Source organism: Vanessa tameamea, chromosome 26 (assembly GCF_037043105.1).
Source record: "Vanessa tameamea isolate UH-Manoa-2023 chromosome 26, ilVanTame1 primary haplotype, whole genome shotgun sequence".
NCBI classification, from domain to species: Eukaryota; Metazoa; Arthropoda; class Insecta; order Lepidoptera; family Nymphalidae; genus Vanessa; species Vanessa tameamea.
Window position 1 is genome coordinate 863,190 of NC_087334.1, and position 23,496 is coordinate 886,685.

Genomic DNA, 23,496 nt, shown 5'->3' on the forward strand with positions numbered 1-23,496 from the left:
AAAAAGATATAGATATTCTACCACCAAACAGCAGTACGCAGTATTGTTGTGTTTCGGTTTGAAGGATGAGCGGGCCAGTGTAACTACAGGCACTAGGGATACAACATCTTAGTTCCCAAGTGTGCTGGCGCACCCGCATTGTAATAAATGTCTATAAACCGTGGTGATCACCATGGTGGTGATTACCATCAGGTGGCCCATCGTCCGCCGAAATATACTAAAAAAATCTATAGAAGATTGAATCAGAATAATAATTTAAGAAAATAATTATTAGTAGTAATGCCAATGATACACCGAATTAAATGCTGATGAAATCACACGCAAATATTGAATAATTAAATCGATTGCGTGTTTAGCCTTGACCTATTTCCAGACCTTCATGAAAAGAGATCAAATGTCAGAGAATTTTAGGGTTCCTTGAGAACAGATTCTTGGTGATCCTTCCATATTCTATATATTTTTTATTGAAATAGGCAGACAACCTAGAAAATTGGCCACGTGATGGTAGGTGGTTACCAAAGCACATAGCCGCATACCTGGCACCTATGTATATTATAAAAAACCTGGGTACATCATAAAACAACCTAGATACATAATAATAATAACTTAGTGACATCACTAATGTACCTTCAATTTTGGAAACTCAGAGTTTTTTGTGCAAGTACACTGGCTCACTATTCAAACCTTAACAAGACTAAGTATTGCTCTTTAGCGGTAGAATATGCGACGAGAGGGTGGTACCGTCCCCAACAGACTTGCACAGAGCCAGACCACCAAGTGACATTATATGTTGTAAATTAATTCAAATAAAAAGTCAAAAGCCAGAAATGCTTTGGGTAACACCAAGAATTATGAAATCTAAAAACATATACCATAATCTACTTCTATAACAAATTCATATAAATCCGTTTAATTTTGTCACAGTCATTTATATTTTATAGATAAAAAGTACGTCTAAATGGCCCACCCGATGGTAAGTTGCAGCCACCGTGCACCGTACTTAGCCAATGCACCCCACTCACCTTGGGAGGTAAGATTTTAGGTGCCTTCTTGTAATACTACCACGTTCACCGATCAAACTAGAACACGACTAAACTAAGCATTGCTGTTTGGCGGTAAAGTATGACGAGTGGCTGGGCTTGTACACCCCAACACCAAGTGAGCCATGTCTCTATCCTATCTAATTTGATGAACATTTTCTCCTTCTTGAATAGCCTACGATGATCTTTTTTTTTGTCACGGTCGCTAATCTAAATGACTAAAAAATCGGCGGACGAAACTTAGAGACATTACCCTTTCGATAATATAATTAGTGAGTTCATTAGATAATAGCAAACCTTGGAAATAAAAAGATCATCTCCTGCCTATATCTATATTAAATTTAAAATTATACACAAAATTACATACAGTTATAAAACACGATAAAACCGAGTTTCAGATTTCGCCAGTCATTATCAGCTCTGGATAATTTCCTTTCCGAACCGGTAGCTGATTAATAAGTAATTTTACGTAAGGAATTTAAATTCGAATTTGAAAAATTTTGACAAAACTATAGCGTTAATATTTGCTCTATTTGATTGATGTACTTAAAAAGAATTCCCTTAGTTGGGGAGAGGGGTGATGACATAGGATAAAACGTATTTTGTAAAAAATAACTTCGTGGCATAATAATTCGTTCGTGCACCTTAACATTGTTTCAAATAAAACCTTTTTATATAATTACATGTAGAACTAATAATAGTCGCAAGCATTAGGTGCTGGCGTGGCCATTATCTCCAAGCAATAAACAAAATTAACCTTTAACTTTGAAAAAAAAAAAACCAAATTACTTTTTTGCCAAATCGTAGATGTCTTTAACCATTTATTAATTAATGTGGATATTAATTATCAAAAGCTATTTTTTATTGAAGTACTTAATAACAATACTAGCTCCTGTCCTCGGCCTCTTCCGTATAGATTTCAATTTTAATTCGGAATTCTTATTTTGTATAATTTGCATAAATAATCTTTATCATAAATCGATGAAACTAAAAACACGAATATCAACGAGCAATGTACAAGTCACGGCCTTATCGCTATAACAGCGATGTCTTTAGGCAACTTTAAGAAAAAAATAACTGTTAAGGTGTGATAATTTCCTTAAATATGTGCACACATATTAGAAGAACATCTTTAACTACTGAGTTTCTTGCCGGTTCTTCTCGGTAGAATCTACATCCCGAACCGGTGGTAGCTTTTCTTTAAATAGTTTGTTAAATGACGATTCAAAAGTGCTTGTAAAAGCCTACTTGAATAAAGTATATTTTGATTTGATTTATAGTAATCTTCCAAAGAGACAAGAAAAATCAATCAATCAATCTGACAAGAAAATGGTTTTACGTGTTTTCAGAGGCAGCAATCAAAGTACAAGATGCTGTTAAGAATTTCTGTTAGAAAAATTTAAGGACCCTTGGGAGGAACGCTATCTCCTCCAGCAATAATTAATCCCACTGGAAATTATCCCACATAACTTGCTGGTTAGGCCTGAAACTTATCCACTAATATCCCTGCGATGCCAATTTTCTGCATCGATAGGATCTACGGGATCGTTTTGACAGAACGCATATTACGCTCAATATCCAAGTAATTTTATGATCACCTAGTTCAACGGTTTGCCCCAAAAAATGCGTACATATTAATATATATTTAAGAAATACTGTCGCAAAATATACCGACGAGGATGGGATTCGAACCCACGCGTGCAGAGCACATTGGATTAGCAGTCCAACGCCTTAACCACTCGGCCACCTCGTCTTGTTATGACTTCACTAATAAAAAAGATCTTAGTTAACTATCAATTGTCATAAATAATCTATACTTTTATTTTATTAACTTTAAAATAAACTATTTCTCACATTACTAATAAATACATCGGCACACAAGCGAACAGGGGCCTACCTTTTCTCGAAGAGTTTTGTAAGTTTTAAACCCATATTGGATTTGAATTATACCAGATAAACGAAATTCTAGGGACATGTTGACAATAAGAAAATTATTTAAGCCTATACAGTTTTAATTGCATAGCTCTTATACTTTCGATTTTATTATATCTAAAGAAACCCTGATTTTGTAACTGACTCGCTGATGATCATCAAAATTCTTAGGTTATTTCCTAATGTCCTAGAATACTGAAATTTGGTATGTTAGCTAGTATTCGTTTGCACCTGCAAGTCCCCCGGTGTTGCAGATGGTAGTCACTTTACATCAGATGAGCCTCCTGCCCGTTTGCCACCTATAATATATTTTACAATTTTGACACTAGAGATCTGAAAATTTATAATGAGGCTCCATGTAAGTTATAAATAATAAAAAAAACATTTTGTCACAAGCAACTTACAGAAATAAATGAAATCCCAACAAAACATTTTCATGTAAAATATATCTACACATATTTTGACTAAGGTGTAGAGTTTGTGAAGTTAGGCCTTGTAGAGTTAGGGCATGTAGTGTTGTGCTTGGCTCTACATGAGATCTGATAACTTAACTAACTGAAGCCGGAACATGACAATATTGGGTATTGTATTTGGTGGTCGAATATGAGGAAAGTGGGTGCACCCACTCAGATTAGATTATATCTAGAAAAAGTAAAAAATCATATAACAATTAAATTAATATCATATTCTTCGTAAACGTTTTGTGTGGTCATTGCGAAAACATTAATAATTAATAATAATTAATATTATTAATGTCATGTGAAGTCAGTCGCCAATAAAAAACCTAATTAAAGTAACGATTCTATTCAACCATGCTTGATGAACTTACATCACACCGTATTGTGCACGTGCAGGCTGCCTGACCGAAGCCATTTTGTTTATTGATACTAACTTTTAATTGATATGTGCAGGTTAAAGCCTAGAACTGATATCACTGAACTGAAAATTTCAAAACAGGTGACAACACAATCGTCTTCTCAGTTAAACTTCCTAAATTAAAAGTCCGACTTCAAAAAGAGGAGTCTTTTTTATCAATTCGATTCTATTTTAGCATAACATCTTAGTTCCCAAGGTCGGTGGCGCATAGGCGATGTAAGGAATGGTCAATATTTCTTACAGCGCCATTGGCTGTGGGCGGTGGTGACCACTTACCATCAGGTGGCCCATTTGCTCGTCCACCAACCGATAGCATAAAAAATAATAATAATGTTTATACATTATAGCGTTTATTTAAGCCTCAAAATATAAAAATCAATTTCTAATATTTGGAATAATTAATTAATTCAAGTATAACATATACTTAATTTAAACATATACATAACGACAGTCGTCAATCCAGATATAAATCAATTATTATATTAAAAATAACCATTTGTTTGGTTTTCCTACGTTCGACATAATTATATTTTTCACCTTCCTTCGTCGAGTACGACGAACTCTCATCTAGCTGATTGCGTTTCGTTACTATTTCAATAATAACTAATTAAAAACATTACAAATAATTCTGTCAATAAATAATAAAATAAAGTTTAATAATTGGTTTATTACAGTTCGTTTAATATTGTAATTAAAATAGCGCTAACTGATTATATCGACGAAAGCAAATATTTCCAAAGTTGGTTCCATATTTATATTTTATCTAATTTCCGCCCGCGGCGTAGCCTTCACGTGAAGATCCAGATGCTGAGTCATATTATGTATTCCTAACAAGGCGTGTCCAAAAATTCATAACGATCGGTTATGTTAAGACATAGGTCTTTTATTATTTAAAGATTCGAATTCGCGTTCCCCGTTCCATTTTGTTAGATGTGAGCGCGTTTACGAGGCGTGATTTAATAGCGTCCAAATAAATAAATATAAAAATGTTGGAATAGTTATTTTATACATATTTAAATTTACAGATAATAAAAAAAATGCGGTTATCCCCATAAACGAATCAAACATGGAAGAGACGCTTTCCCTGCAAATACGCTGCGCGCAGGGGCGCGCAGGGGCGCACAGTCACGGTCTTCTTCGGCGGTTCCGGTCTGCAGCAGCGTTCACCACCCGCTGCCGATCCGGCCTCCTTCTGCGACATGGAATACGCTGCGCCCCAGCATAACTTTAAATTTAATTTAGATGTAAAACGACTATACGAAAATGCCTAATGGAATAAATTAATTTATTTCGATTATAAATTTCGTAATAATAATAATAAGTTTATTAATTTCTTTGTTACATTCTGGTGTATTATATATTGGTTCGACTGTGTCTTTGGTCTTGTGATGAAATCGCAGAGTTCACAACCGTTACGTATTAAGAGACACTTCCTGCATATATTACACTATACTCGAAGAAAGCCATCAGTTCGATCAACTTGACGAATAAAATTGAAAATGTAATGTATATCTATCGGTACCGAGTCGATATTCCCACAGAATCGATAATCGTACAGAATCGATATTGGTTTCGTTTTGTCAGATGATAATTTTTTTCGAAATTACTAATTCTATGTTTGATGGCGACATCATTAGACAACCAGCCGTGTATCATGGCTAATTATTATAACCACAATAACACTAAGGTTCTGTGACACTGTATGTAGGTAAGTCTAAGACGGACAGCAGAAATACGTTACACGACTCATCATCCTCTTCCCTTATCCCAATTTTATTTGAGATCGGCGCAGCATGTCTTCTTCTTCCATACTTCTCTGTCTGACGTCATCTTACAAGTAACATTCTTTCCAGCCATATCGTCTTTCACAGAATCCATCCATCGTTTCTTTAGTCGTCCCCTTCCTCAATATCCATCCAGGTCCATGTTCAAGAACTTCCTCACAACATGGTCCTCATTCCTCCGCATAACATGCCCATTATAATATTAAACGTCTTTAACACGATATTTTAAAAAAGTTAACTAATTAAAAATGAACCGTAATAAAAAGTCTTAAACCCATCGATTGTTTTTATTAAATACATACTGCAGAGGTATTCTATAAGAAGAAACTCGAAACTCACCTCAGAACACGAGCGTGAGTGTCAAAATGTGATATGTGACATTGACAAGGTTGGGGTCGCATTGGTTATGTAGGTTTATATTATGTAGGTCTTCCTTTTATTTGGTGTATCGTTTCGCAATTATATTCAATATAAAATATTTATAAAATCGAAACATTTTTAGAAAAATAGCCCTAGCAATATTCTTTCTCAATTTCATTATTTTGAAATATTTTATATATTTTAGGGAATAAGTAAATGTGTAATTCTCCTACAGACAAAATGCAGAATATTATTCATAGACGACATTTATTGTGATTAGTTCCGAGCGGATACAGACACATATTAAAACATACATTTTACAATAAGATAGACTAATAGATAATAATAGATAGACAATAACACTGACTCTGATGTATAGACATACCTACGTGTGGCCTTAGTATGCACCACTAATAATATGGCATTGATTGGCACTGATTATAATATAATTCTCTATGAATATACACAGAGAAGTATACAGTACAGATGTTTTAAGAAGCTTTTATTTATCTTCGACAACAAGAATGAATCAATCAAAGTTTCAACTACATATTGAACCAATCCCACTCAACGGACCGAGCTGTCATTTAGATAATATTTTGGTGTCGGTGACATTATAATATAACATACTCATATATTTTTAATTTAATAAACGAAAGCTTTCTTTTAAATCATTTTTCTTTTTCAAGGACACCCCCTCCAGTTTGTTTTTACTATCTCTCTCAGACAAAGATGACACATTTCCATCACGAATGTAAAAAAGATCGACCGCCGCGATAGAACGATTTATTCAAAAACGAATTTTCGAAATTCTGGCAAGCATTGCTAGTTTTTTTAACTCGATAACTTATAAAAACCTTTCTCCTTCAAGAAAACCTCGTCCAATTTTCTTTAAATTCCGTAACTTTGATCACGTCTGTAAAAAGTTCGGAAGCCGCGATGGCCCAGAATATCTGTCAATCCTTTTTCTATTCGCTGAAGGAAAACCATAACGTGGACACACGCATGTTTCCCATGAAATTCGACAACAATTATTAAGTTAAGCGTGATGGAATAAACGCAGCATTTTCTCCTAAGCCGTTGTTTGCCCAGCAGTGGGAGATGGGATTTCGAGCTGTTACTGTCCGTCGTCTGATTTAATAAAAAGTATTTAGACACGTATCAGTTCAAAATATTCGTTCTTTGATCTTAATCCTCTAATATTTTGGCACTAACATAAGAATAGATTGTACACAATATAAAACATACAATGATTAAACAATTCGTAAATAAATACAAGTGTAAAAAATAGTTTAGCATAACTTATATAAACTGTTAAGATTTCTAGAAATTTGTGTTCGGATGTTTTGTTTTTGCGCAGATGGTGGTGGACGTGTCCTCGTGTGTGTAGAGCTTACTTCCGTCGCCATTACTCCATCTTCAGCTTGCAAAGCCCGTGTTAAAATGAAACTCTTGTGCCATACCAATACAATAAATTGTCGCGCCGTCAGCGGACCATCGACCGTCGGTGTTGGACAGATAACAGCGGCACACCACAGTTGTCCGATGACCATTGTTTAAGAATACATATATTTTATAAATGTAGAATATTTTACGAAGATTTTAATTTGTTAGTGTTGTGTTAAACATTTAGTATACAATTACAGTGTAACCTGGATATTTGGAATTTGAAAGGACCTGAGCTTAATTTATTTTGGAATTTTATACTTTATAAAATATGTCTCTTACACCTTTCTTGCGATTGAGAACAATTAATGTGTTTAGACGTGTTCCGAACAATATTCAAAATGATAAATTGATAATAGTTGTCTCACTTAGTCGAGAGTCTATTCAGTGAAAAAGTCCCAATTAATGCGGAAAACATCGAAAAATCTAACAAAGGAAATCTCAGTCGTAAAGGTTACATAATCCCAGTGACTGAGGTGTTTCAATTCAAAAGTGTTGTGACTTTACAGTTAACAGAAATAGAGACTTATCCTATATCCAGGGTCCTCTTAACGAGTTACACTGTATTTGGTTTAACATTAAATCCGTAAAAAATTTTTTTTACACATTTAACTTTTATAATTTTCTTCTTATGAGAGATCGTCATCATCAGCTCCTTCGGTTCCTTTTTCGTCACGCCGGACGCTGGAGCCACTTCTTTTTGGTTAACACCGACCGCCATTGCGCAAGCGTACTATCAATTTATTTTAATATAATATTTTCCGATTTTCACTCGGTTTAATCGCGTTGCTTACTTCGTACTTTCGTGAGTTCTTCGTCTGTGGACCAAGGGATATTTGTTATTTTATACACAAAAAAAATAATAAGATTTTAAGCTATTTCATTTTGAAAATTTATAAAAGAGTATTCAAATCTCAATATATTTTACATAATGATACTCTACCACAAATTTTCAATTAACACTTACCAAGCTTCAAAAACACTTTTCTTCACGAAATGCTTACAATAAAACACAGTTTTAATCAAAACACACAATACTGAGTAATTGAAACAATTTCCAGTGAATTATTAATTTAAATCACGTTTCAAAATGTCGACAATGTATCACACCCCAAACTCGTCCTTAACAGTGACATTTGCTTTTGCGTATTGATCGTTAAAATATCGCAACGGTTCGGAAAATTGCACTCAACCTTGAGAAGGATATTCTGAATGAATTCAAACATGACATAAAATAAACATATCGCTTAAAAGGAAATGATTAGTTTTTATCGAATCATAATAAAAGAAATGACTCCTATTTTTCTATATCATAAAGGACCTACGAAGAAATAAGACGAGCAGCATCCCCGCATCACATCGAGTTCCATTAAATCGACTCAAAACTTACATATACACCACAAAAGAAACAGGTTACGTGTATGATAAATAAAATAAGAGCTTGGCTCTAAGTGTTGCGCCGTTGCTAGTTCAGTGTTAAAATTTTCAGTGTTTAAATCAAAAACGCTGAATCGGCGCCTCGAGAGTCCATTACCGGCTGCGGCGGTCGTACCACGTGTGAGGTTTATTATATTGGCGTGCTATAGTTTGGAATAGTTATGTAATTACAATACAATAATAAGATTCTAGCGACTGGCGCATGTTTTTTTAAGCCAATCTTTATTTTTCAGTTAATTTAAAATTATTACTTCTAGAAACAAAAAGTAGGTACTACCACCGTCATATTACTTTTAAACACATAATAAAGGAAAAGATGATGAAATCAGGGCTACTTGGGATGTACAGTGTTTACTGTGAACTTATAGAGTATAATTTGTCTATGGAATTAGCATTTGGAAATAGACAATATGTCTATTTAGGTTTGGAAGTGTCAAATACTTTAGGAGCTTTTTTCGATAAAATACTCACCGATATAACCTCCCACTTAAATTCATCTATTTTAGAAGCCAATAAAATACTAACAAATAATGTTCCCAAATGTAGCGTTGAATTTTCGTTTGACCGGACTACTGCGTTAGATATAATCAAGGTATTTAAAAGTCTATGGGGCATTTACATGCACCGGATCAATAAATTATTTATGACGTCGCCCCATATATAGCAGGGATGTTATAGAACTCCGTAACCGTAATCGAAACTATCGAAAATTCGAAACAAACATATATATTTGTTTTATGGTATCGGTAGGCGGTCGTGCAAATGGGCCACCTGATGGTCAGTGGTCACCATCGCCCATAGACAATGGTCCTGCAAGAAATATTAACCATTCCCTACATTACCAATGCGCCACCAACCTCGGGAACTAAGATGTTATGTCCCTTGTGCCTGTAGTTACACTGGCTTACTCACCCTTCAAACCGGAACACAACAGTACTAAGTACTGCTTTAAGAAAAAAATAACTGTTAAGGTGTGATAATTTCCTCAAATGTGTGCACATATATTAGAAGAACATCTTTATAGTAATCTTCCAATGAGATAATCGTACAGAATCGATATTTGTTTCGTTTTTGTCAGATGATAATTTTTTTTCGAAATTGCTAATTCTATGTTTGATGGCGACATCATTAGACAACCAGCCGTATATCATGGCTAATTATTATAACCACAATAACACTAAGGTTCTGTGACACTGTATGTAGGTAAGTCTAAGACGGACAGCAGAAATACGTTACACGACTCATCATCCTCTTCCCTTATCCCAATTTTATTTGAGATCGGCGCAGCATGTCTTCTTCTTCCATACTTCTGTCTGACGTCATCTCACAAGTAACATTCTTTCCAGCCATATCGTCTTTCACAGAATCCATCCATCGTTTCTTTAGTCGTCCCCTTCCTCAATATCCATCCAGGTCCATGTTCAAGTACTTCCTCACAACATGGTCCTCATTCCTCCGCATAACATGCCCATTATAATATTAAACGTCTTTAACACGATATTTTAAAAAAGTTAACTAATTAAAAATGAACCGTAATAAAAAGTCTTAAACCCATCGATTGTTTTTATTAAATACATACTGCAGAGGTATTCTATAAGAAGAAACTCGAAACTCACCTCAGAACACGAGCGTGAGTGTCAAAATGTGATATGTGACATTGACAAGGTTGGGGTCGCATTGGTTATGTAGGTTTATATTATGTAGGTCTTCCTTTTATTTAGTGTATCGTTTCGCAATTATATTCAATATAAAATATTTATAAAATCGAAACATTTTTAGAAAAATAGCCCTAGCAATATTCTTTCTCAATTTCATTATTTTGAAATATTTTATATATTTTAGGGAATAAGTAAATGTGTAATTCTCCTACAGACAAAATGCAGAATATTATTCATAGACGACATTTATTGTGATTAGTTCCGAGCGGATACAGACACATATTAAAACATACATTTTACAATGAGATAATTCAATAACACTGACTCTGATGTATAGACATACCTACGTGTGGCCTTAGTATGCACCACTAATAATATGGCATTTATTGGCACTGATTATAATATAATTCTCTATGAATATACACAGAGAAGTAAGTATACAGTACAGATGTTTTAAGAAGCTTTTATTTATCTTCGACAACAAGAATCAATCGATCAAAGTTTCAACTAAATATCGAACCAATCCCACTCAACGGACCGAGCTGTCATTTAGATAATATTTTGGTGTCGGTGACATTATAATATAACATACTCATATCTTTTTAATTTAATACACAAAAGCTTGGTTTGGAATCATTTTTCTTTTTCAAGGACACCCCCTCCAGTTTGTTTTTATTATCTCTCTCAAACAAAGATGACACATTTCCATCACGAATGTAAAAAAGATCGACCGCCGCGATAGAACGATTTGATCAAAAACGAATTTTCGAAATTCTGGCAAGCATTGCTAGTTTTTTAACTCGATAACTTATAAAAACCTTTCTACTTCAAGAAAACCTCGTCCAATTTTCTTTAAATTCCGTAACTTTGATCACGTCTGTAAAAAGTTCGGAAGCCGCGATGGCCCAGAATATCTGTCAATCCTTTTTCTATTCGCTGAAGGAAAACCATAACGTGGACACACGCGTGTTTCCCATGAAATTCGACAACAATTATTAAGTTAAGCGTGGTGGAATAAACGCAGCATTTTCTCCTAAGCCGTTGTTTGCCCAGCAGTGGGAGATGGGATTTCGAGCTGTTACTGTCTGTCGTCTGATTTAATAAAAAGTATTTAGACACGTATCAGTTCAAAATATTCGTTCTTTGATCTTAATCCTCTAATATTTTGGCACTAACATAAGAATAGATTGTACACAATATAAAACATACAATGATTAAACAATTCGTAAATAAATACAAGTGTACAAGTGTAAAAAATAGTTTAGCATAACTTATATAAACTGTTAAGATTTCTAGAAATTTGTGTTCGGATGTTTTGTTTTTGCGCAGATGGTGGTGGACGTGTCCTCGTGTGTGTAGAGCTTACTTCCGTCGCCATTACTCCATCTTCAGCTTGCAAAGCCCGTGTTAAAATGAAACTCTTGTGCCATACCAATACAATAAATTGTCGCGCCGTCAGCGGACCATCGACCCTCGGTGTTGGACAGATAACAGCGGCACACCACAGTTGTCCGATGACCATTGTTTAAGAATACATATATTTTATAAATGTAGAATATTTTACGAAGATTTTAATTTGTTAGTGTTGTGTTAAACATTTAGTATACAATTACAGTGTAACCTGGATATTTGGAATTTGAAAGGACCTGAGCTTAATTTTTTTTGGAATTTTATACTTTATAAAATATGTCTCTTACACCTTTCTTGCGATAGAAATGCCGAGTGTTTGAGAACAATTAATGTGTTTAGACGTGTTCCGAACAATATTCAAAATGATAAATTGATAATAGTTGTCTCACTTAGTCGAGAGTCTATTCAGTGAAAAAGTCCCAATTAATGCGGAAAACATCGAAAAATCTAACAAAGGAAATCTCAGTCGTAAAGGTTACATAATCCCAGTGACTGAGGTGTTTCAATTCAAAAGTGTTGTGACTTTACAGTTAACAGAAATAGAGACTTATCCTATATCCAGGGTCCTCTTAACGAGTTACACTGTATTTGGTTTAACATTAAATCCGTAAAAAATTTTTTTTACACATTTAACTTTTATAATTTTCTTCTTATGAGAGATCGTCATCATCAGCTCCTTCGGTTCCTTTTTCGTCACGCCGGACGCTGGAGCTACTTCTTTTTGGTTAACACCGACCGCCATTGCGCAAGCTTACTTTATATTAATTTATTTTAATATAATATTTTCCGATTTTTACTCGTTTTAATCGCGTTCCGTACTTTCGTGAGTTCTTCGGCTGTGGACCAAGTATTATTTGTTAATATCCCGTTGCGTAATATTTGACATATTAAGAAAGATCTTGAACAAATAAACTCAACACAAAAACGAATTATTTTGAGATGGCAAAACATTTTATGCTATTTTATTTTGCACGTTTATAAACGCGTATCAGAATTACAAGATATTTTACAAAACGGTACTATACCACGAATTATCCATTAACACTTACCAAGTTATCTTCAAAAATCCTTTCCTTCGCGATATTCTTCCAAAATAACTATAGTACTGAGTAATTGCAACAATTTCCAGTGAATTTATTAATTTAAATCCAGTTTTAAAATGGCGACACGCCTCTTAAACTCTTACACGATTCAATGACATTTGCTTTTCGTATCGATCGTTAAAATTTCCCTACGGTTCGGAAAGTCACACTCACCTTAAAAAATATATTCTGAATAAACTCAAACGTGACATAAATTAATCATAGTATCACCTAAAATGTGGTTTTATTGATTTATACGGTTATACTTACATAAATTCAACGACACGAATAATGTCATTATAAAAATATTTTATGAAAGTGCCCCAATCTTTGATGAACAATAAAGCAAAATCTTTGAAAATACCTATTATTATGTAATAATAACTAAAAAAAATATTGAAACAAAAAATGAAAAATTATCTCAATGTCACATATACGAGTATAATAATATAATCATATCATAATTTATTTTACCGCCAATAACAATACTTAGCATTGTATTGTTCCGGTTTTAAGGGTGAGCCAGTGTAACTACAGGCAGAAGGGACATAACATCTTATCTCCCAAGGTCAGTGGCGCATTTGCGCTGTGAGGACCATTCCTTAATAATATTTCTTACAGCATAATATATTTATTGCCCGTCTTACCTATATTATAAAAAAATATATATAATAACGAAAATCTTATGAGGAAGACAGACAGAACTATATAATAACAGACGCAACCTAAGTTGGCCGGACTGCATTTAGGAACACCTGACGCAGAAACTGACTGAACAAAAGTGCATGCTGTACTGAGGTTAGAGATGCGAAATCACTCGTAGCGTTAGTATCGACATATTCGATTATCGGTACTATCGATTACGATTTAAGATCTATTTTTCCTTCATTCCAATATTGGTGTGCAACTGCTGTATATTGTTCAAATAAGTTTATACAGATTGATTTATCCTTAAAATCATATGTAACCAATCACTTTTTATGGGACTGACCTGGGATTTGAACCCTGGACTTCGGGATCCGCGACACTACACTATACCAACGAGGTAGTCAATACCGAGGTCTATAGGCAGTGGCCACTTATCACCAGGTGGCCCATTTGCCCGTCTGTAATAATGTAATCGTAAGACCTTTTCTAATATTTCCAATCTCTAATTTTTTTCATTCATACGTCCGTAACGTACAGGATAAGGAAAAGTTTTCGGTATTTCCAAATGTCAACGCCAAAATTATAATTTGCTTTTAATAAACTCAAATTTGAACTCAAATAATACAAATTAATTTGTAATCTAATCTCAAGGGACTATATCGCTAAAGATAGAAAGAGTAAGGCTGAGAATAGAAAGAGATAAATGTCGTTTTTATTATTAATACATATACATAAAAAAATAGGTCATATTATAAGCAGATCCTTGAACTTATTTGGTTTTTCGTCGACTCAGGAGACGCCCGAAGTTTGTTAGTTGCCATGCGTCGGACCAGTCGAAGATGAAGATGAAATAAATAACACAAAATAATGTTTCATACAAACCCCTTTATTTATCATCTAACATCACGGTGTCCTAACACTACAATATTTTACACTTTACAACTTAAATTACCATAAAATAAATACAAAACAATACATTGATATGCATATCTTAGAAAAAATAATAATATAAAAAATATATAAAAGCAAGAAAAATAAATTTAAACAGCCATCTTTGATAATCTCGATCAAGAATACAATTAGAATACACCATACCTCTTTTTTCTTACATTTCAATCACCGATTTATAAAAAAAAAATTAAACAAATCTGACAGTTACATCAATAGTTGCCAGTGTAAAAAATAAAGTTGTCATAATTCAAAAACCTTCTTCGTCTTCTTATTTTTAATTAAAAAAAAAAAAACATCCAAACCTAATTCCACATTACAATTATGGTATAATTAAAAGAAATATAAAAAAATATATAATATATCAATTACTGGTATATAGAAATTTTAAAATCTAAAATTCTAATTTGAAAATGGCTTAAATTTTATCAATACTTAAGAATAACATTTGGATCGGATTGTTTAACTTTGAATATATCTCACTTTTTTAATGATTAAATGTATACTCCATTGCAATGGCAGGAGTAGCTAAATTAATAAACGACTTTAATTTTGAATCGACGTGATATAATTGATCGTGATAAATAATCTGTGGTGATCATTATGGAATTGTTAATGACTTTTTTACTTAGTTGAAATTGTAATATGAATAAAGCTATATCAAACAGTGTGTTTGTGGTTCATAACATATCAGACCAATTAGTAAATCGCATGGAAAATTTCAAGATAAAACGAGGTTTTTATTATCTAACTCCTTCTGCCATGGGAATAAAGAATTTCAGCGGCTCATAAACATTTCAACTAAAATATAATTAGGTACAAACATTTCTTTAAACTATATTATCATTTAAATATACAATTTTGTTTTTGATACATAATAAAATCCCAGTTATCCGAAGACTTCAACTTATTCTATTTTTACTAAAATTTTATGAAGGGCCAAATCCTGCAACTAAATTTTAAACCAGCACTCAACAAATGGAGCTTAAATATATCGTAAAACACCCTATATCCTAATCTCGCAAAATTGATGATAACTTACGTTAATAAAGTTTTTTTTATACTATATTTGTGCCTTCTGGCAAAACATTGTAATGCTAATATGTGCAGGGTTGGCCATTTTCTAGAAATTCGTTTTTTTAGTTAAACATTCAACTAAAAATATCTTTATCTGGTAATTTTAATTGATTATGAACGACATGAGCCACTATACACCACGTTCCTTAACAATAAAAAAAGTTATTTTTTATTCTAACGGTACATATTGAAGTATGAAATACAATTTATAGTTAATATATTTAAACTTAATAAATATTTATACGAATCTTTACAATGTAATATCAGTTCTCTTGTAGCATATAAGTATATTATGTCCATAGCATTTGAAATTTAAGTTGGTCGTATAGTAATTGAATGTAAAAAAATTATTGAACAAATAAAAAAAAAAAAAAGACGATTTTTATATACAAAATACATGTATTGTTAATGTTCGAGGTAAATTCTCATACGAATTTTAGTGCAACGTTTAAAATGAAACATATCTGACGCATCTCACATCTGCTAAACGAAAGAGCATGCTCTTTAAATATATACATAAACGCGTTTCATCTCAATCAATTCACAAGGGAACAATAGTTTATCATTTCAATACAAAGTATAAGACAAATAAATCATTAATATATTTGACATGTTCGAACACTCAGCGTTCAATTTTAAAGACGACATCGTTTACTAGTACTAGCGTCGATTCTCGTCAGTTGTAACGATCCATTAACCGTCATTGTTTACCTGTGGCCTCGATAATGTAATATTGGTGACGTTTACCGCTCAGGTCGCGTGTCCTGGTCACTCGATTGTTTGTTCCTTTTCGTTGTCGGTGGTCGAGCTCGTATCCGTGATTCTCGGCAACGTCGGTGTGATGGCCGACACGTCCTTGTCTAAGACCCTAAACGACCAGCTCCCCGCTCCGTCGAACTCAAGTACGTGCGTGTGGTATTTCCTGGAAATGTTACGATTTATTTAGGAACTAGTTTAAACAAACGTGTTCGGCGGCGCATTGGCGGTGAGAGGTTTCATTCTGCTTGGAGTACTGGTATCCATGGGCGATGGTTAACATTTACCGTTCACTTGTTTTTTTTTTTTAATAAATTGTAAATACCTTTACTATTAATTTAGTCATAAATTCCGCATTTTTTTTAGAAGAATCTATTACTCATACAAAGATTAATGATTATGACGTGTGATTCCTTCAGAGTGATATCACTTCATCTCAATTAAGGGGGTCATACGAATCAACGAAATAATTTTGTTAAATGCATTATTGTGTGAAAGCCTCAACCCAATAGTTCAAGCGGATTTCTAAAAAGATGTAAGTATTTCGAAGATTACAATAATATTACGCATGTTATAGAAAACTATTTGGGACTGAATAGCCCCCAAAAAAGTGCTTAATGTATATTATAAGTAATTTTTTTTGCGCCAAAGGCGTAAAAAAAAATTATTTTTTGAAATTCTGACTTTATTTTAGTTCCATGTAAAGGCTCAAGTCTCAAAATTAAAATGGCGCTTAGTTTTTGGATTTCAGATAAGTAGAACAGCCGGAATCATGGCAGCAGTGGAGTACCGTTTTATTCAAATGTGTTCCTGTTGCTCGATGTATCTCCGTTTTTGTTAAATATATTAAGTTCGAAAGATACACAATGTTTGTTAAAATAATAATGAAACTGACACAAAATTTAGACATTTTTTTTTATTTTAATAGTTTGTCCAAAAAAAATCCCCAAGAAGCATTAAAAAAAATAACCCTCACACTAGACGACCCCCTTAAATAAGTAATTATTGTTTGTAAAGTTTACTCACCACACGCTGGGTCGATGCGTGATGGATAGCAAGGTGATGCCCTCCTTGATGGCCTCCTCGTACATGACCACCTCCGTCTCCATCGACACCGCGCTCGTGCACTCGTCCAGCAACGCGTACACCGGCCTGAGGACACGGGCGCCCCGATTATTAAGATACAAGATAGAGTTTTTTACTCACTTGCAAAGGCGGACCTTCCCCTGAACCTCGAGTCGAACGGAGAACATAAGGGGCAAACTAAATAAAATTAAAAATTAAAAAGCGATAACAGCACCAATGAATACATAAATTAAAAGAAAGATACTAACAAAAATGAACACACAAGTTTGTATAACGAGAGAGGGAGAGAGAGGTAGAGAGGGAGAGAGAGGTAGAGAGGGAGAGAGATAGAAAATAGTGGACATGTGTAGATGGTTGCGGAAGGAAATGTTCAATATCGAAAAGAAACGAAACGAGGAGGACGGCCCCGGAGAGCGGGCGCTCACCGGTGGTAGAACATGCGCGCGCAGGCCACGCGCTGCTTCTCGCCGCCCGACAGCGTGCTGCGCCAGTCGCACACGGCGCGCAGCCCGCCGTGCCGCGCCGCGCACGCGTCCAGGCGCACCACGCGCAGGATGTGCGCCGCGCGCGCCTCGCCCGCCGCGTCCTGCGCCGCCACGCGCGACGGGTACGTGATCTGGTCGATGAGCGAGCCCTGCGACATGTACGGCCTGCGCGCGGGCGCGCGATCCGAATCAAAACCAACTTCGAGTAGGCTTTTACGAGCACTTTTGAATCGGTTCGGAATGTAGATTCTACCGAGCGGAACCGGCAAGAAACTCAGTAGTTACTCTTTTTCAACATCTAAAAATACAGTCTTGTTAGTTAAATACGATTATAAATGTATGTTATGTCTCCTGCCTGGAAGTCAACGAGCATTAACTCCACGCTTTTTTATCATCAATATAATCTTGTATCGAATAATATGCCCTCTTTACCAATGTATTTTTTACAATTGACTTGAATCTATGAAACGGCAAAGTTAAAAATGTCTGTGGAATTTTATTATAGAGGCGGATACCTTGCCCCAAGAATGATTTATTGACTTTGCGGAGTCGGAAACTTGGCGTTCTAAGCTTATCCTTACTTCTTCTGCACATACAATCATTATCACTGATTTTATCAAAGTGATCAATGCTACTGTGAATATACATAATATTGTTGTAAATATATTGTGACGCAACAGTGAGTATTCCTACTTTGTTAAAAACATCCCGAAGAGAGTCTCTAGCTCCAAGATTATAAATGGACCGGATTGCTCTCTTTTGTAAAATAAAAACAGATTCAATATCTGCAGCATTACACCAAAGTAATATGCCATATGACATAATACTGTTAAAATAACCAAAATATACTAGACGAGCGATATCAATATCAGTTAGTTGTCTAACTTTTCTAACCGCGTATGCTGCGGAGCTGTCTTCCTGTCAGGGATGATAAATGAGGACTCCACTGAATTTCGGTATCCAATACTATTCCCAAAGAAACCGTAGTATGTAGGCTACATCAAGACGGCCACCATTTAAAGATATATTATAATTTTCCTTTCTAACATTGGGTAGGGTAAAAACTACACATTTTGTTTTTGAGCATTCAAAACTAAATTATTTACTGTAAACCAATCGTGTATCTGTGATAATGCACCGTTCACATCGTCATAGTCATATCTTAAAAATCTGTGAAGTATCGTCAGCAAACAACACTATAAAAATACCTTTAACATAAAAAGGAAGATCATTTATATATACTAGAAATAGAAAGGGACCCAAAATTGATCCTTGTGGAACACCCATTTTCGACGTAGATCCAGAAGACTTTATGCCATTAATGAAAACTTGCTGGACTCTTTGACTTAAATATGAAGCAATGAGATCAAGAGCTTTACCTTTAATACGGTAGTATTTGAGCTTATACAGGAGCGTCTCGTGATCAAATGCTTTAGACAAATCACAGAATACTCCAATAACATTCTGTGATTTTTCCCAAGCATCATAAATATGTTTAAGAAGTGCTATTCCCGCATCAGTTGTCGAGCGACCTCTTGTAAAACCGAATTGCTCACTATGAAAAATAGTATTTGTACCCGAATGGACGAGAAGTTGATTTAAAATATTTTTTTTCGAATATTTTACTTAAAGATGGGAGTATTGAAATAGGCCTGTAATTACTGGGATCGCTTCTGTTTCCAGTCTTAAAAAGTGGTAAAACTTGACTACATTTTAACAAGTTAGGAAATGAGCCCGTGTCTAAACTCTTGTTAAAAATTACTGCTATATACGGAGCAATATTGTATATGATGTTATTAATAAATTTTAACGAGATGCCCCATATGTCGTTAGTTTTTTTAATATTTATAATTTTAAATACTTTTATGATATCTATTGCAGGAACTGTTTCAAATGAAAAAACAATAACGCATTTAGAAACATTATTATTTAATAATTTAGCTGCATCTAATGTAGGTGATTTTAAATGACATGTTATTTTATTAGGTATGTTAATAAAAAATATTTCAAATAAATTTGCAACTTCTAATTCAGAATTTGTGTATCTACCACCTGTGTTCAATTTGTTTGGTATCATTTCCTTTTTAGGTTTACCACAAACATTTCCAATAACATTCCATGTGGCCTTTATTCTATCATCGGAATTTAAGAATGCATACTGTTTTTAAGAATTTTGGAATATTTATCGACGTATTCTAGAAAGGCTACGTTTCGATTCCACTGCTTCATACCATATAGGTCGTATAATTTATTTCTACTTTTATATACCAATAGTGGGCCAGTCACTAAACTTTAATTTTGATTATTATAAAATGATTTCATTTTAAATATTTTATTAAATTCTATTAATATTAATTCAAAAAATGAATTACAAAGTTCATTTGGATCTCGTGTCGTTAGATCTAAATTAGATAATTTACTCGCCACAATATCTTTAAAACAATTTAATTTATTTACGGTTATTAGCCTGTATATAATTTTTTTTGGATGAATAATTTCTTTATGTTCCAAAGAAAATTTCTGACCACAGTGGTCAGAAGTTAAATTATTTATTACTGCCACTTCGTATATTTCACAGTCACAAAACACATTGTCAATACTCGTAGAAGTATCGCTGGGTACTCGTGTCGGTTCATTAACTCTGTGCGTTAGATTAAATGACTTAAACAAGGCGACCGACCGAACACTCGACGAAGTTTCTTTTAAATAGTCGATAAGCCAGTTTATATATTGGTCGACTGGCCTGACCCGAGAGCGGAATGCCGTGTTGTACTTAAAAAATGAAAAAGATAAGGCGGTCGGCGCGGCGCACCTCTGCGGGATGTAGAACATGACGGGGCGGGCGGCGCAGTGCGGCGCCGTGAGCTCGCCGGCGCAGTGCGCGCACTCGCACGGCCGCGGCACGCTCAGCTGGCCGCCGAACACGGGCCACAGGCCCGAGATTATGCGGAACAGGCTGCAACGAGGGAACGACACGCTACAGGCTCTCTGGGGAAACAGCCGGCCGAGACCGTGTCATTCTCGAGACTCATCTCTTGAAGCGTTTATCCTTAAGCGAATAAATAATATAGGACCATTATACTGTTTAGTACAAGCTTGTATCGTCCAAAATTAACGTGGTGATAATAGTGACCACAAAGATGTTTATATTCAAGCAGGAAACGATATATCGGTACTCACCTGGACTTCCCGCAGCCGTTGGGCCCGACGATGAGCAGATGCGTGCCCGGCTTCAGCTCCAGCGACACTCCGCTGGCGACCACGTCGCACGCCGGCGTCACGATGGGCACGTTCAGCAACCGAATCGAGAGGTCCGTCGTGTACGACACTTTGCCTGAAATATATATTTGATTATTTTATCCCTATTGTTTAGAAGCGAGTTTGGCGTAGATGTGCACGTTAAGCGACGAACAATAAAAACGGCCAAAAAAGGTAAATTATTATATATTTGTTAAACGAAAGTAATGGTTTAATAAAAATAAGTCAAACTCAAGCGACTCATCGCCTCGCGCAGCAGACACAACCGACACAGCCGACACAGCCGACACAGCCGACACAGCCGACACAGCCGACACAGCCGACACAGCCGACTCACCCATGGGCACGGGCTGGTTGTCGCGGAAGGTGACGGCGAACCCGGCGGCGGCGGCGGCGGGCGCGACGTGCACGGCGCGCACGCAGCGCCCGCGCGCCACCTCGCCGAACACCACCAGCATGTCCGACACGCGCGTGGCGTAGCCCGCCAGCGTCACCACCTCCTGCAACGGCGCGGACCACTCGTCAGCGAGGTTTCGGCGAGCCCGAGATGGCGAGTGCCCAGGTCTTAGATCGACGTATGCCTCGCTCAATAAATGAGCAGCACCATCACAAAAACAGACGTACCTTGTAGCTGGACATGAGCCTCTCGATGGCGTCGGCGGCCGAGTTGAGTAGGTTTCGAGACGTCGTCATATATTCTGTCCTAGCGCTGATACCCTCTCCCGCTGAGCCTGTAATGATACGATGAGCTATCGTTCAGAATCCAACTTGAAACAAAATAACAAACTAAATCGAAATGGATCTAAATCATATAGTTATCGCTTTCATTATAAAAGTAACAGATGTGAAGAATTAAAGAAAATGGTTCGCTATGTATAACAGGCACGGTAATTCATCAGAGGAGGCGATCGTTTCATTCCCACGGTGTGCTATCAATCATGAATTAAACTTTCGCACACAAGCGTCTTTAACATTTTTTTTTTAATTTGGCCACAGAGGCATTTTTAACGTTTTCTAGGATTCTATTGCACCACAAAAGTCACTGAGAATAAAGGGTAACGAGTTTATGTTTATTTCTTGTACCAGTTTATTTATTTATTTTATTTAAATGCTTTATTGACCACCATAAAGTTAATGGGACGAAAGGCGGACTTAACGCCTGAAGGCATTCTCTGCCAGTCAACCTTTAGTGTGATACGAGTATCATACTTTCTCCCGAAATATAAGTATCAAAATCGAAACCAAAATACCCCACACAGAGTTTCCTTTTAAATTATATACATTTATTTTTCATTATTCATCTCTATGTGTTTCATGATTTATTGGAATATTAGCAAAAAAATTCGTGAAAAATGTACTACAATTATTTTTATCATATTGATAATTATTTTTTACTTGGTGATAAGACTTGGGTACCACCCAATCCACACATATTACGTTTTACAGTTTGAAGTTATGTAAGCCAGTATAACTATAGGGACAAGAACTAATTGCCTATCAAGTGGTCCATTTACCAATTTTCCTAAAAATAAAACTGCATGAATAAATATAACTCACTATCGATCCTCGTTCCAGTGAGGATGGGTAACGCCAACATCACCATACCAGTGCCAGACCACACGTACTTCATGCAGAACTGCTCCAACATCACGTACCACAGCTTCTTGTTAAAGACCGACGTCATCTGAGTCACCAGCTCCTTATATGCTGACTGTAGCTGACCGAGTTCCACCTGGAAGGGAGGGTTACCATTTAAATATTAGTATTCGTTATTTCAAAGTTGTAAATTTTAAGTTCGTTCTTAATTTTATTTTCTAACCACCAAAACTACTAGGACTAAAAAACCGATAAATTAAGAAGATATTATACAATTAAGGGGAGATTAATTTCCTTTTACAATACAAGCAAAGTAAAACTTGTAACTGGTTCGGAAGGTTTGAAGCTACCAAAGCAGCCCCACCACCACGCTGTTCCATAACAAGTTTCCTTCGAACACTTGCAGTTTGTCTCACAACGTTTACTTCACCACCGAGCATGATGCATTAAAAACACAATAAACATGTAAAAATTCAGAAGACCAGAGGTACTTTTGCAAAAAAAATATATCTAAAGCAATTTATCTTGCTTATTTAAACGTCACTTTAATTATTGTGTTCGTATAATCTCTCTATTTTGAACCTCGTTTGGGCATGATTAGAGTGATATTTCAAGGT

The 23,496-nt window shown here is 35.3% G+C and overlaps 2 protein-coding genes, 1 long non-coding RNA gene and 1 other non-coding gene across 6 annotated transcripts in view; 1 reads left to right on the top strand and 3 right to left on the bottom strand.

The window, feature by feature from the left end:
* Nucleotides 1–2,711: 2,711 nt before the first annotated feature.
* Nucleotides 2,712–2,793, bottom strand: Trnas-gcu (transfer RNA serine (anticodon GCU)). Its single transcript has one exon. It is a non-coding gene; the product is annotated as a tRNA-Ser (tRNA).
* Nucleotides 2,794–7,861: 5,068 nt separating this feature from the next.
* On the bottom strand, nt 7,862–13,176 carry LOC113393148 (uncharacterized). Its single transcript, XR_010309684.1, has 2 exons — nt 12,993–13,176; nt 7,862–8,256 (listed from the first exon to the last, which is right to left on the bottom strand). It is a non-coding gene; the product is annotated as an uncharacterized LOC113393148 (long non-coding RNA).
* A 1,362-nt stretch (nt 13,177–14,538) lies between these two features.
* The window catches only part of LOC113393147 (ATP-binding cassette sub-family D member 1), an 81,063-nt gene continuing 72,105 nt past the window's right edge, over nt 14,539–23,496 (bottom strand). For all 3 annotated transcript variants that reach the window (XM_064219113.1, XM_026629872.2, XM_026629871.2), the window contains 8 exons: nt 22,841–23,015; nt 21,908–22,014; nt 21,621–21,783; nt 21,206–21,359; nt 20,838–20,981; nt 17,966–18,190; nt 17,481–17,606; nt 14,539–16,620 (listed from right to left, as the gene is read on the bottom strand). In XM_064219113.1, coding sequence (XP_064075183.1) covers nt 16,467–16,620; nt 17,481–17,606; nt 17,966–18,190; nt 20,838–20,981; nt 21,206–21,359; nt 21,621–21,783; nt 21,908–22,014; nt 22,841–23,015 — 1,248 coding nt within the window. In that variant the 3' untranslated portion in view covers nt 14,539–16,466. The remainder of the gene's footprint in view (nt 16,621–17,480; nt 17,607–17,965; nt 18,191–20,837; nt 20,982–21,205; nt 21,360–21,620; nt 21,784–21,907; nt 22,015–22,840; nt 23,016–23,496) is intronic.
* The window catches only part of LOC113393159 (protein lethal(2)essential for life-like), a 206,259-nt gene continuing 198,607 nt past the window's right edge, over nt 15,845–23,496 (top strand). The window contains exon 1 of the mRNA XM_064219116.1: nt 15,845–15,859. The gene's annotated coding sequence lies outside the window, so the exon portion shown is untranslated. The remainder of the gene's footprint in view (nt 15,860–23,496) is intronic.